The sequence below is a fragment of the Naegleria fowleri genome (genome assembly GCF_008403515.1).
Source record: "Naegleria fowleri strain ATCC 30894 chromosome Unknown tig4, whole genome shotgun sequence".
NCBI lineage: Eukaryota > Heterolobosea > Eutetramitea > Acrasida > Naegleriidae > Naegleria > Naegleria fowleri.
In genome coordinates this window covers 970,090-984,796 of record NW_025407936.1, presented here as the reverse complement: position 1 = coordinate 984,796, position 14,707 = coordinate 970,090, and the positions used below count along the sequence as shown (strand labels likewise).

General features: G+C 37.0%; 3 protein-coding genes across 3 annotated transcripts; 1 reads left to right on the top strand and 2 right to left on the bottom strand.

Moving 5' to 3' along the window:
- Window positions 1-105: 105 nt before the first annotated feature.
- FDP41_008029 (uncharacterized protein) lies at window positions 106-1,774 on the bottom strand (the record flags this gene model as incomplete). Its single annotated transcript, XM_044711839.1, has 3 exons — window positions 106-1,218; window positions 1,395-1,522; window positions 1,669-1,774. 3 exons carry the CDS (start codon window positions 1,772-1,774, stop codon window positions 106-108), a joined length of 1,347 nt encoding a protein of 448 aa, XP_044568827.1.
- A 297-nt stretch (window positions 1,775-2,071) lies between these two features.
- Window positions 2,072-9,700, bottom strand: FDP41_008028 (uncharacterized protein; the record flags this gene model as incomplete). The annotated part of the gene is made up of 1 exon (XM_044711838.1): window positions 2,072-9,700. One exon carries the CDS (start codon window positions 9,698-9,700, stop codon window positions 2,072-2,074), a length of 7,629 nt encoding a protein of 2,542 aa, XP_044568826.1.
- A 582-nt stretch (window positions 9,701-10,282) lies between these two features.
- FDP41_008027 (uncharacterized protein) lies at window positions 10,283-14,577 on the top strand (the record flags this gene model as incomplete). Its single annotated transcript, XM_044711837.1, has 5 exons — window positions 10,283-10,516; window positions 10,628-11,204; window positions 11,270-11,569; window positions 11,623-12,736; window positions 12,798-14,577. The coding sequence occupies 5 exons, from the start codon at window positions 10,283-10,285 to the stop codon at window positions 14,575-14,577; spliced, it is 4,005 nt and encodes a 1,334-aa protein (XP_044568825.1).
- Window positions 14,578-14,707: the final 130 nt, after the last annotated feature.

Genomic DNA, 14,707 nt, shown 5'->3' with positions numbered 1-14,707 from the left:
TGAACTTGCATTTGTGTTATCTCAATTGACTGCTATTTGGAAAAGATTGGAATGGTAAAAATTATAACACCAATACTTGAAATTATTCATACACCAAAAACACACTTAATCAAAACTCAATTTGGTCAATACTTGTTGCAATTCTCTCACAATGGGATGCAATGAAATTTGTGGAGTAATGTCTTTATCTCCACTTACGAGTTTGGTGTCAAAGAATTTTGGTTTTGTGGAAAAGAGAACACCACCTTGCAATGGATTGGAAGTGTTGGTGCTAGTTGCTTGCTTGAGACGACTCATTAAGGAATGATCCTTATTTCCATTTTTGTCGAGTAAGGTAGAACTTTCATAGACAGAATGTTCGGTGGCAAATTTCACAATGAGAGCACGATCACTGTCTCCACTGTTTCCGGTAATGAAGAAATATCTTGCATTGACTCCTGGTTCTTCTAAATGATATTTTCTATTTTTGTAAACATATTGAATATGGTAATAAAAGAGAGTGGAATCTTTTTCGAATAATTTTCCAGCAGAGTGACTCTGTTCTTCAAAAACAATTTCAATGGGAGAAGAATGCAATTTTTGTAAATTTCCAATGATTTGTTCTCGAAAAACATGTTCAATTTTTTGTTCCAATGACATTTCACTTTGACAATGCAAAGTGACACATTGAAAAGTGACATGCTCACCAACTTCCACATGCAAATTTTCTTCATCTTTGAATCCTCTTTCATTAATAAATGTCACACATGGAATAGATGAATCAGGAATAATTCCAAATTCTGGAGCTTCTCTTGTCACTTGAGTCCAATTGAGTGGAATGAATAAATTTAATCCACTCAATGAAGGAGATGAAAATGCAGTCAATTTCAAGCTCTCATCAGAATTGGTGGATGCTCTGGGACTGGATGAAGTACTTTGAGTCATCATTGCATTCACTTTAGAATTCACCAATTTCAACAATGGATCATTTCTATAAATGGAATATTCATAAACGATCTTTGATTGCACATGCTGTGGACTAATGCTTTTACTTTCCTTCTTCACGGTATTCACAAGAGAGGTTTGTGAAAGATCAATACAAATCTCACCTACAAAATCATCCTTACTCAACAAGTCTTTATCCATCACATGCAAACGAATGGAATCAAACAACAAAATGGAATCGTACAAGATGGAGAAACGAGAATTCCACACTGGATTCAAACTCTTGTAAACGGCCTAACGTGGTCATTTTGAACATTCATTGATGGCATGAATAGTCAAATGATTGGCCACACACACACACATTCATGAAGTGTGTCAGGATGATGATGATCCATGACATCATATCGAATCATACATGTGTGTGAAATGAGATTTTCATCATTATCAACAACAACAACAACAATACTTACCTTCGTTTGAGCAATTGGTTTGAATACGACCGATTCCGATCCTCCATGATTACTGCTTTGAAGAGCCAATTTGGAAGTGGTCGAAATAGAGACGTAGGGATCGGATAAACCATTGACATCCGTTGGAGCTTTTGTCATTATTGTTTCATGTGGTGGATCCATGATTCAAATAGGAGGAGGTTGATAATGATGAATTTGATCATCATCATGGTCAATCATGAATTGATTCAATTTGAGAGTTCAGAAAAAATCCAAAATATATGAAAAAACCTACGCAAGGATTGACCTTCTAGAATGAAGAGTTCGACAAGGTCATCAATTAAAAGACCACGAATAGGTTTTTTGGTGACCGTGGTCAAGGAAGATTGTGTTTGGCTCATGGTGATTCGAGCTTGGATTTTTTAAGTTGAGACCCTTTCGGTGGATGAAAAGACCTGACAATTGACGGGAAAACAAATCATTTCCTTTACTTTTATGAGAACTCATGAGCAAACAAAATCATGTTGTCCTTTACTGTTATGAATAAGAATAAATGGAACAATCCTCCAAGCTTCCTTGTTTGATGAGGTAAGGTTAAAAATGTTCAACAACTTGTTTTCACAACCACGATGACATTAATTTCAAAAAACGTTCATTCACAGAAATTCATTTAAAATTCCTTTAAAATTCATTTATTCTTAATTAATGTCATAGACAAATCTCACAGCAAGTAATACCTTTCCAGTACTATCCACAAGCTTACATTTCACACGAGTTTTAGACAACAAACTCCAAATGACTTTTCTTTCAGGTAATGTAATCACATAACGTTCTTCCTTAGGTTCAAGATCAACGACCTTAGAAACATATTCCACACGAGAAGATACAGTATCCAACTTTTCATGGAATTCACATCCAGAAAGGAATTCATTGACATAGAAACGAATTTGTAACTTGTAGGTCCATCTCTTCTTGAGCTTGATGAGAATTGGAGTAGATTTAACTTCAATAGGTTTCGATTCATCGTTCACATAAACATAAGCAGCTTCCAAAACCACTCCAGGTTCTTGTCTCTTCACATGCACCACAAGAGCATTACTTCTATTCTCGGCCCATGTTTCCTTCGCATGGTCGTCACTGATGAAGGTGACAGGCATGGTTGTGGAGAGATTTGGAGCAAAATTGAATTGATCGTCGACATTAATCTTGAGTTGTTGTTTGTGGTGTCTGGCTTTAGCATTTTGCAGAGCAGCAATAATTTCAGTCTTCTTTTCATCTTCGAGTAAATAGTCACCACTTGTTGGACAATGCAACACAAACACATTGTCATCAAATGGAGATACTGAAACACCTGTAATTTCATCGAGACCAATCTTTCTCTTGATTTTAAATTCTTGTTCATCAATGTTGTACACATTCATATCGGTCACAACAAGTAAACGATATTGTTTTTTGAAATGCTTGTTATACTTGAGTACTTGTCCTGAAAACAACAATTCCTTATCACCATTTCTGTCAAATATCTTCTTCATTCTTTGTGTACCTTCGAGTCTCAAATAATCTCCCATATATTCACGCATGAGAGTTCTTCTGTTACGTCCCTTTCTACCGCTATAGATAGAATCGACCTTATCTTGAATACCTCTTTCGTCTGATCCTTCGTAAAGTTTTAAGGAAGATACAGTGGTTGGTTTTTGGTTTTTGGCATTTGGCAGGTCTTGTTTCACCTTTTCAGGATCAGTATTGTTCACGAGAATGAGACATCCAAGTTTGGTTGGAGTCAATACTGGAACCTTTACCGTTGGATCGTGTTTGAATTCAATGGTCTTGACACCCTTCACATCGGTACTTGGTTTGTAAATAAACTTGTCTTCAACATTGACGGATAATTCCATTCCGTACTTGTCTTTGTAGGCGTCACAAATAACGCTAATAAGTTCAGTCTTCTTCTTACATGAAGCAAACAAATCATGATCGGTTGGGCAATGAATGACAAAGAAGGCGTCACGCATGGTACTCACAGAAATTCCAGAAATGTCTTTGATTGGAGTTACACGATTGATGGTCAACTTTTCATCATCCACAGTGTAAATATAATTAGGAGTTACGACAATTTTTCTTGGTTGAGTTCTGAATCTCTTGTTGACCTTTGTCATCAAGTTGGAGAACAAGATTTGCCCATTCCATTCAGGATCATGCTTACGAATAATTTCACAGAATTTTGGATTTTCTTTCAAATTCAAATAATCACCTTGGAACCACACAAGAACAGAATCCTTACGACGAATCTTCAAACCACCAAAAACATCACTGAGTTCAACTTCATCCATGTCTCCAGGTTTGGCCATTTTTCCAGCACGAACTGACTTTCTTGTCATGGATTGTCTGACAGCTAAATCATTGTGTGCCTTGTCAGAGTCAGCATCAGATTCAGAGACAACGTGAATCTCAGCACCATTTTGAACAGGTACCAAAGTAGTCACTAGGAATTGTTCTTGATTTTCTGGCTCAAGAATCCATTCCAAATCGACCTCTTTTGTACCCTTCTTAGCAAGGTTGATTTGGTGTTGAGTGACAACCTTAATTGGTAACAGTTGACTGCAAGATTCTTGATAAGAGTCATAGATGGATTCCAAAATTTCAGTCTTCTTGGCACTTTCACTCAAAACATCTTGATCTGGATGATCAATCACAAAGAAGTTGTCAGAGTATGGAGAAACAGTGGCAGAAGTAATTTGTGTAATTGGAATACGTCTGTTGACCATATAACCTCCACTTGGATCAATATTGTAAACTGCCTTATCTGTGACCATCAAAATTCTGTCTTGCTTCTTAAATCTCTTGTTGTATTTGGAAACAACGCCAGAGAATATGACCTTACTGTCACCATAGTCTTTTTTCAATTGATTCATCAGTTCACTAAAGTTCATTCTCAAGTAATCTCTGTTTGGGTCGTGTTTACCGAATAGAGAGATCTTTCTTCTCAACTTTCGTTGATTATAAATATCGGCTTGAGTGAAGGTGTGAACGACCATCACTCTATTTTCATGTTCATCAAGGAAAGCTTCAGCTGTGACAGTCTTCTTGAGGTTGTACGGAGATGGTACGAACTGAACAGTGAATTTCTGAACTCCTCGTTCATCTGGCTTGTTATTGAAAATACTTATTTCCTTAGTGACTTCAACCTTTGTAAAATGTTCACCCTTGTTTTTGGCAGCAGCGGATTCGATTAATTTGTTGAACTCTTCCAAAAATTCCCACTTGTTATCGAGATCTAACAATTCATCTCCAACTTCCTCTGAATTATTCATCTTGAAAATAATGTAATTGTCAGAATATGGAGAAATATAAATTTTAGAAATATCTCGAATAGGGATCTTTCGAAGTTGTTCCAATTCTGCTGATGTGGAATCGAGTAAATAAATATTTCTCTTATCAGAACCAGTAATGAGCACACGTTTCTTATTCTCTCCAAAGTTATTGGTTCTGAAACCATCGTGGCGAAGAATGACTTCTTCTGGTTCCTCGACAATGGCTGTCTTGTTGGAAGATTCTTTATCGGATTGCATGGCCTTCTTCATCATTTCATCCAACTTGTCAGCTCTTCGTTGTCGATACTTTCTGAATGCATTTTGAATCTTCTTGACCATTTCATGCTTTTGATTTCGAACCATGTCATCGAGTTGGAACAATTGAACGGCCGATTGGAGTAAGACATTGTTTTTACCGAGGAAAAAATCTTCTGGATTGGTCATGCCAATAATTTCCTGACTCAAAATTTGTTGAACGGCTTCCTTTTTGTGTTCAGTGGTGAATTCTGGAACATTTCCATACTTGTTGGTGATGAATGTTTCCCAATAGGGGAATGTGTCAGGACACAACAACTTGTATCGTTCCAAAAAGACATCGTATGGAATCTTAATATTGTAACCCACTGCGGATCCAACATCTCCTTTTCGTGACAAGACAGTATCCAAAACACCCAAATATTTCACTTGATGATTGATAACATCGGTCTGGAAATCGTCTGCTCTTCTCTCATAGTTTGGAATGATGCAACGAATATGGTGATGTTTCAAACTGCATGAATTCAATTGATGCATTAATTTACCAACATCTTTCAAAAACTTTGCAGCTGTGGTTTGTTGCAATTTGCTACCACCAAGAGATTTGTTCTTTGACAAGACATCATTGGATTGTTCTCCTTTAGGGAAAAGAGCAATGATGAGATGGTCCTTACTTGTTTGCATGGCGAATAGTAAATCTTCAAAGAGTGTGTCACGGTTCTTATCGACCCATCCATCAGAAGTGTTGTATCGTACAGCAGCTGCAAAGTGTTCAATTTCAAATTCTACAGGTTCAGCCAATCTTGGAATTTTAAAGTAAGGATGTTTGAGATTGGTTTTCATCTTTTGAACATAATTTACATCATTACCATTGGGGAATAAACTCTCTTCATCCAACAAGGAGAAAACACTGAGTGGTTTACCAGCAATGAGTTGAATGGCAGATTCTGAATCAAATTTGGTATTTCGTTGTTGGGTTTCATCAACAACAAGATGTGAAGGTTGGGTTTGGTAGTCGTCACCATAAATTTCCTTCTTAATCTCTTCTTGTTCCTTCTTGATGGACTTTTGAACACCACTTTGAATCTTTTCATTGACAAAGTTGATACACAATTGTTCAAAACCGTTCTTCAACTTGTCATTGGGTATAGAATCGTTCTCATTCTCACCACCAGCTTTACCAGTACCTATATTCGAAGAGTAAATTTCAAATCCGAAAATATCCAAAATACCAATATTAAAGTAGGTCTCACGATTGGTCTTGTTCACAAAATCGTCATAATCAGGTACTCTCAGAGAACGATTCACTCTCTTGACCAACCAAAGGAAGAGACGTTCATAAATATTCTTTGCCAATGTATCTCTGTTGAATTCTGCTTGTTCCACAGATTGATTTTGTTCGATTGGAGTTGGATTACCAACCATACGAATGGTTCTTGTGATTAAACTCTTTCTCAACACTTCAGGATCCATTTGTAGAGTATTGGCAGTAGTTTTAAGAGCAATTTCATTGGAAACATCACAAGCTCTCACTCCCGGAGCAATACCACGTCCTTTACGTTCTTCTGGATCTTCAATGCTTGAAAATTTAATGTTACCGAGCTGTAAAATTGCTGCCACAACCTTGAATACAGCCATTTGTTCTGCAATGGACATTTGAACGAGTTCCATCGCTTTCTTTGTGTTCTCAAATTCGAGTGAATCATCGATGGCATTCACGGTGATCAAGTTGTTGTTGAGATAGTGATATTCTTCAGGGAAACCAAGACCCAATTGTTTTCTCACATACTCATCCGATAAGAGTTGATAGAAAATGTGGAAATTACGCTCTCCAGATCTTCTCTTGACCACTCTGGCCTTCTCCAAAAGGAGTGTGAAAATTTCAGCTCCCTGCAATTGACCCTTAAAGTTGAAATAGAGATTTGTGAATTTACCAAAACGAGAAGAGTTGTTGTTTCGAAGAGTCTTGGCATTACCAAATGCTTCCAACAATGGATTACTTTGCAGAATGGAATCCTTAATTCTTTGTGTCTCTAATCCAGAAATTGAGACAGCTGCCAAGTATTCCATAATAATTTTAGCAGCTTCTGTTTTTCCTGAACCAGATTCACCACTGATGATAATGGCTTGTCCAACACCAATTCCTTCTGAAATACTAAAATCATTAATAATGAAAGATTCATCCACTTGTTGCTGTTGTTCTTCTGTTGGTGGTGGAGGAGGTCTCTTTTTAGTACCATTTCTTGTCTCCACTAATGAATTCTTATTCGATGTGGTCGTCGCATGTTCCAAAAGAGTTCGATACGTATCTTCAGCCAATGAATAGATGTGAGGAGCCAATTCGTAGGGAATGTGAGAGTGGAACAAGGCCTTGGTTTCATTACTGTACAATCCCTTAACATTCTTGTAGGGATTGAGTGATAAAATCACTGGGCCAACACAAGTGTAAATTTCGTTTTGATAATAACGATTGGAGAGAATCTTGGTCAAATCAATATCTGTCAACTCATTAGCCGTAGTATTGACGTTGCTTTCCACTGATTTCTTTCTTCCCTTATTAGTGTCCATGAGAAGAAGAGTCAAGTCGTCACACATGTTACGATCCTCCAATTGACGAACACGGAAATCTTGTTGATAATCTGAAGGAGCTGGTTGATAACGATTGTAGGAAGCTCCTCCAGAACTTGCACTAAAGGATTTTCTACTTGGTTGATGATCCTCATTGGGAGGAGATGGCATCAGTTGAGGTTGCAATATTGTATCTGTTCGAATCACCGTGGCCTTCTTGTCTACATCACCTGAATGTTCCAAATGACCACCACTCGAAGAAGAAGAATCCATTAATTTTGGTTTGTTTGAAGGCACTGAAGGTGGTGGTGATCGATTAGCCCCAATGCTTGGTTTCGCACCCACACTTGGCAATGGAGGTGGAACTGATCGAGACACACTATCAGAAGTGGTAGTGGAATCACTTGAAGTTGTTGTGGTTGTTGCTGTTTTAGGACTCACACTTCGTGAGGGTTTGTTGGATGGTACAGAGGGTGGTTGAGTCGATGGGAAAGCACCACTCGAAACTGGTTCTTGTTGTTGCTTCTCGAGAGAGTTTGCTGAATTCTTTCGAATAGGTTTTACAGGAACCATTGGAAGAAAAGTTTCATATTCTGTGGTTTGTTTGCCGTCCATGAGTAGAGTGGGTTTCATGATGGGTAGAGTGGGTTTGATGGGTTTCGTGGTTGGCACTGGAGGTTTCGTGGTGGTTGAGGTGCTGCTGCTGTTCATTTCCTTCTTCAAAGGTTTCTTCCAAGTGGTCTTTCCGGTCGCTTCATGATGATAATAAAAAGCATTTCTTCCAGAATCGAAATAAGCTGTCCATCCCTCTTCCAATTCATCATTCTCGAGTTGAGGAGGAAGAGTTTGAAGTTTGGAAGTAGTGTTCATAGAGCTTTCCGATTCTTTCTCAACATGAGGTTTCTTCCAAGTCGTTGCTCCAGTCACTTCATTGTGATAATAATAGGCACATCGTGTCGAGTCGTAATAGGCACACCAACCTTCTGGTAAATTTGCAGTGGGATCATCCTCCTTCTTTTTCTGAACTTGTTGTTGTTGTGAGGAAGAAGAAGAAGAGGCATTGGAAGCACTCTCTTTTTGTAATTTACTGGAATAGGAATCGGTTGTTGTTGTTGTTGAGGTGGAGGAGGAGAAGGATGATTTCGAGTTGAGAGGAGATACTGGTTTGGAAGAAGAGCTATTTTGTGCTACTTTTTGATTCCACAAACTTGAATTCTTGAGCGCAGAAACTGTATTCATTGTGGTGGTTGGTGGTTGTTGTTGAGAAGATGTGGAATTTGTCGATTTGACAACACTCATACCACCATCACCACTACTGCTGCTACTGCTACTACTCACACCACTCGTGTTGTTGTTGTTTGTAGGATGACTACTGAGCTTCGAGTTTTGAGTGGAGTCTCCGACAGCTGCTGATATTGACTTGAATGTATTGGAAGAAGTCGTCTTTCCAACACCACTGTTACCACTACTAGTACTGCTGCTCGTTGTCGTCATCGTCGTGTTGTCATCTTCTTCATCGCTACTATCACCACTTCCATCCACATCGGAGACACGTTCTCGAACTTCAATGCGATCTTCATCCTCCTCATCGTCGTTCGAGATGACAATCGATGGTTTGGAGGATGATGGTGATGGTGTTGTTGATTTTACACTTGTTTCACCCAAAGCAAAAGTAACATTGGGTTTACGAGTCAAAGCTTTTTCTTCAGGCATTGTTGTCATAGTCGTAGTAGTAGTGGATCCCTTTCGAGCAGGAGGCAATGCTGGAGGCACCACCGTACTGCTACTACTATTATTGGCCACACTTGTCGACTTTTGATCCGAAGATGAAGTGTTTGATCCATTCCTTTGTGGAAGCTTGGGAGCTTCTCTTCTTGCAACACTACCACTACTACCACCACTCACGGATGAGTTTGGAGAGGATTGTGATGAGGATGTCGAGGATGGTGGTGGAGATTGACGATCAAATTCACTTTCACCTCCTCTTGTTTTTGATGGTGATGAGGTGGATGTCGACGATGAGGAAGAGGAGGAGCCAACTGTTGCTTGTTGTGCTGCTTTGGGTCCACCAAATTTGGAACCAACATTGTTGGAGGCATTCAAGGTGGATTGTAATTGTTGAAAGAGAGCCTTTCTGTTTGCAAAAGATGTAGACGAGACATCTTGCTGTGAATTGTTGTCCTTGTCTGACATTTGAAAGTCTATTCAGAATGGAGAAGATCGAATGTTTGATAAAGACTTCTTTTTAACACCACAAACAGCGATGTGCTGTCGAGAGGCAGAGTTTGTGATAGATTCGTCTTGAAGGGTCTGGATCGATTTGGACGATTTCCACTTTTTTTTTTGAGTGAATTATGACAAGTGGCGGTTGTGATGATAGGTGAATGTATAATGTCCAAAATTGTCTAACTTCAATAGCCAACTGCTCATGATGACCTGAAAAGTCAATGAGTCACCCAAAAATAACAATCATCCAATCTTAATTTTTTTATCAAAACAAGAAGAGATTCATACCAAGTTAGACAAAAAGAAAGACCATCTAATTTCCACAGAGAGAAACATGTTCCATATAATTATTCAACACCAATTCAACAGACTGTTCATTATAAGTACCAATTCAACCGTTCAATTTTTTCGAAGCAAGAGCCTTATTGATGTTTCAGAGAGCGCCAAAAAAATATTAAAAGCAAATTGTTGGGAAATTATCATTATCACGTTCATCATTCATTTTAAAATAAATATTCAATCGCACTTGCACCTGTACGCCACATTCCAATGCTCCCCTCCTCGAATCAAGGCTTGATCTTTGGTAGTGATTTTCGATCGGAAAAGTTAATTCTCATGCAGCAAGTTCGGGAGGGTATGCGAGAATTTTCGCGTACTCAGAACAAACAAGCGGATGCTTTTTTGCAGGAATTTAAGAAGCGTGATGATGCATGGGAAATTTTGTTTGATATTCTGTTGATGGATTTTCATCAACAACAGGGAATGATGAATTCATTACCACAAGTATGTTTTAATTTTACAGTGCTAAATGCCATAATGATTCTTTTCACCCTTGTGTGAATTATTGTGAAAAATGAACTCACATGAAATTTGATTCAAATTTTCTGTATTCAGGATGAAAATGAGAGATTTATCTGCTCTCACCTTATTTATATGAAAATACTCTATTCCTATCAAACGTTTGATGCCAAAAATATGGAATGGGTACGATGCAGTTTACTGAAATCTATCGCATTATTCTACAATCGATATTTATTAACAGGAAAACCAAGTGATAAACTAGTCACGCGTCGATTGTTGCTTGCTCTTACCATGTTTTCACTGTATTCAATTCTCGCTAACAATACAGATTTAGAGCAAGTGGACATTTTTTCTGAAACATTTCGATATAAGAGCCACGTGACAAATAATAACAGTTTAGTCATTTTTGATATTGGAAATAGTATTCAAAATTTACAAAGTTTTGACTCAAACACGTTATTTAATGCACTAAATGGAAATGGATCGTTTACAATCACTCTTAGCATCTTGGAGCCCGCACTTGAATGGTTTTCTTTATTGTTGGAGCAAATGGAGAGTGTGAACATGTTTGAAAATTCAGAACAGGCAGAGTTGAAAAAAGAATTTAAAAAGATGGAAGACAGGCTTCTCAATTTCATTTCTCATATTTTGATGCTACCTCTTGATGCAAGTATGTAGTTGTTCATTATTATGAACTGCAAACGTGTTAATTTTCATTTTACAAATCATATATAGAGGAAAAATATAATTATTTTGTAAATTTAAAAATTAATGCCATCAGTATACTGAAAAACTGGGTTGTCTTTGGAATTTCTCCTAAATTTATTTATCAAGACGATACACTTTTACAAATTCTCTATAATATTATTTCTATAAGAAATATTGACCTATTCTTTCCAACAATGGAGTGCATCAACGAGATATTTAACATTTACATTAACTCAAAACATATTGGAGTTATAAAAAAGTATTTAGGTCTCACTCTATCAGAATTGAGACCAATATTCGAACAACATGCAGCAAATTTATCAAATGGTATGTTCCAATAGTAATATCATGTTGTCAATAGTTGATTGTTATGTCTATAGAAACAAGTTTTGCAGTTTGTAGAGAAATTATCAAGCTTTGTGTCACATTGGGAGATAAAGGAACGGAATGGCTCATAAACATGGATGCTATTAGATATATTTCAGCACATCGTATGTTACCTTCAGGAGTGACTATTGTAGATGAAAAAGCAAAACAATTTTTGGCAATGAGTGTTTGTTTCACATCTATTCCTAACATAAATTTGGCAGAGACAATGCATGCTTTTTGGTATCATTTACAAAATTGTGAGATTGATTTTGTCAAGCTTGGAACTCTGGATCCTACCTTATTTATTCCTCCTGAATTACAACACACCATATCATCTCATTTTCGGCTAGAACTGATTGAGTATTTCAAACCTCTATTAGAAAATACAATTACTCAAGGAGTTGACGACTCGGTCAAGTACATGGGACTAATAACTACAAATAGAGAAGAGTTAGATACTTTCAGAGACTCCACAAGAGAGGTTTTCGTTTCTGGCTACTATATTCTAAGGGAGGAAGCTATGCACGTTTGTGAGGAAAAACTACTTACTCTCGAGAAGCGAGGCCATATTCAACAATTGACACAATACATGAAATCCCTACCTTCTCTCCTTACCTCCAATGAATGTGAATATCACATTGGCCAATTTGCACAGCTATTAGTTTCAACCTTGCCAGACTTTGGTTTGTTAGAGTCTATTTTCTTTTCCTTGAACAGTTTTGGAGATATGATCCGTTCACACGAGGCAGCAAAATATTTTGGATCTTTCTTTTCCCATGTCCAACAGTTTGCAGACTTGCTAGTGACATTTTATCAAAGTATATCAGAGATTCAAAACCTACTTTCTGCACATGCATATAGAGATTTAATTGAAAAGACACTGTTAGAAAAAGTCATTTCATGCATGCAGATTTCGAACTTGTCCAATGTTAAAAAAGCAAGTAGTATATTTTCCAAATTGGAGTCCCATGTAGCCATTCCTATTTGGAAATCAATGATGCAACTGATCGATAGATTTTCTGCAATAATTGCACAATCAGGAGAACATGCAATCATTTGGTGTATCAATTTTACTGTGAATTCGATAACTGGCTTCAAAAATTCCTTGAAGGCGGAACATTCACTGTAAGTAATTTCGTTTCTTGTACTGAATGTAAGAAAGGTTAATTTGTGATACTTGTTATAGATCCAATCAAAAGAGAGATAATAATGTGAAAGCACTAATGCACATGTCAGCCGCTTCTTTCTCCTCTCTGTGTGAACAAGTTTCTTCTCCCAGCAAATCTGAAAATACAAGCACCACATTGCTTAAAGATCTAGTTCTTTCTATGCATGATGGTCATTTATTGGATCAATTTGAAGCAAGTGTTTCACAAAAGATATACAAGGGATTGAGCCATATTATTGTTGCCTTGTCTGAATTCCCTTCAACACAAGAACACCTATTAGGATTGCTATTGCAGAATATTGTAACCAATATTGAGCGTATTTTGACAGAGAGACAAAATAGTCTCAATGAACCAAGTGTAGGAGATGTATATGAAAATGAGAAGAGTTTACAAGCTTCCATTAGTTTACATTTTGAGATTAGAAAGATCAAGAGTTTACTATACGCATTTGATGCAAACCGATCGTGTGAAGAACAAAACAACGATACTATTCTCAATATTATGCTCAAATTATTCGAGAGCATTTTGCATTACACCGTTCAAATATTATATTTATTTGTCAAGAAGAATTGTATGACAAACACCAATGATGTATCTTTGTATTTAAGCAATTATTGGGGAAGGTATATTGATCAACATTTACTATGCAACCACATTTCAGACTTGTGGAAGGTCATGATCACAACCATTGGTTGCAAGAATCCTTTAACTTATCCATTTTTACACAAAATTTTGCGTATTGCATGCCAATTCTTTTGCTTTGGCAAGGTGATGGGAGTTGAACAAACAATTGACGAATCCCAATTTTTGCTCGAGTTACAATTAATGGCATCTCAAAATGTAGATCCCAACATTAATGCAATTACACAACATCTTCAAAGATATTTTGTCGAGTGTCAGCCGTATGCTTACATGTTAGATGTGATTGGAATTTTATTTGCTGACATGAAAGATGTTCCATTCCCTCAAACATTTATGACCTATTTTACTCCAATTTTTGTACTTTGTTACAATCTAAGTTCATCCAATATTTATGAAAATAGATTAGAATGGATGAAGAATAAGAGAACCGTTATGGAAGAATACTCACCATATTTAAGAGGACATTTTTCAGAGGATGAGAGAGGAGATTTGCTCATAGCATTATTCAGACTTTTCAATTTTACATGGACTTTATATCCAGAAAATTATCTCACAAATCCAATTCATTACTACTTTTTGGACGATCTGATCTTGAGTTTAATTGAAAATCATATTGGCGGAGGATTGGATCCAAGTCAAAATGGTTCCAAATCAGTCTCCAACTACATTTCCACATTTGTTTTTACATTTTCTCAACTATTGAATCTTGAAAATAGACAAGAGGGAACATTCTTGAGAGAACTTCACAATGAGATCATCAAAAATTATGCATTCAAACTTATTCCCTTGCTTTTGAAATACATTCTATTAACTGACAACACCAACGTCTCTCAAATGCACAAAACACTCTACGGATTCTTTACTTACAACAAGATGTATTTTGTGACGTGTGCGGCAAACTTTGTGATGGGATCTTTGGAAATTCAACAACTTGTCACACATCGTGTATTGAGTCCAAAAGATTTGACTGATTTTTCATCCAAACTCTCCACCACAAGTACTCACACAACACTTGCACTTCGAAATACGATCAAAGATTTCCAAGAAGTTATTGCAAAAGCCATCAACTTGTTAAAGCATGGAAACACAGTCTCCAATGTAGCTCACACAGATTCGGACTCTGATTTGCAAATTCGATCCTTATTGGATCATTAAAGAGGTTGTGTGCATAATTGTTGTTGTTTAAAACTACAACTATTGTAGATTCAGTATTTAGATACCAAAAACAAGTAGTAGTGTGAAGATGAAAAACAGTAGATGGAGATTCTCAACAAGATCCACCAGA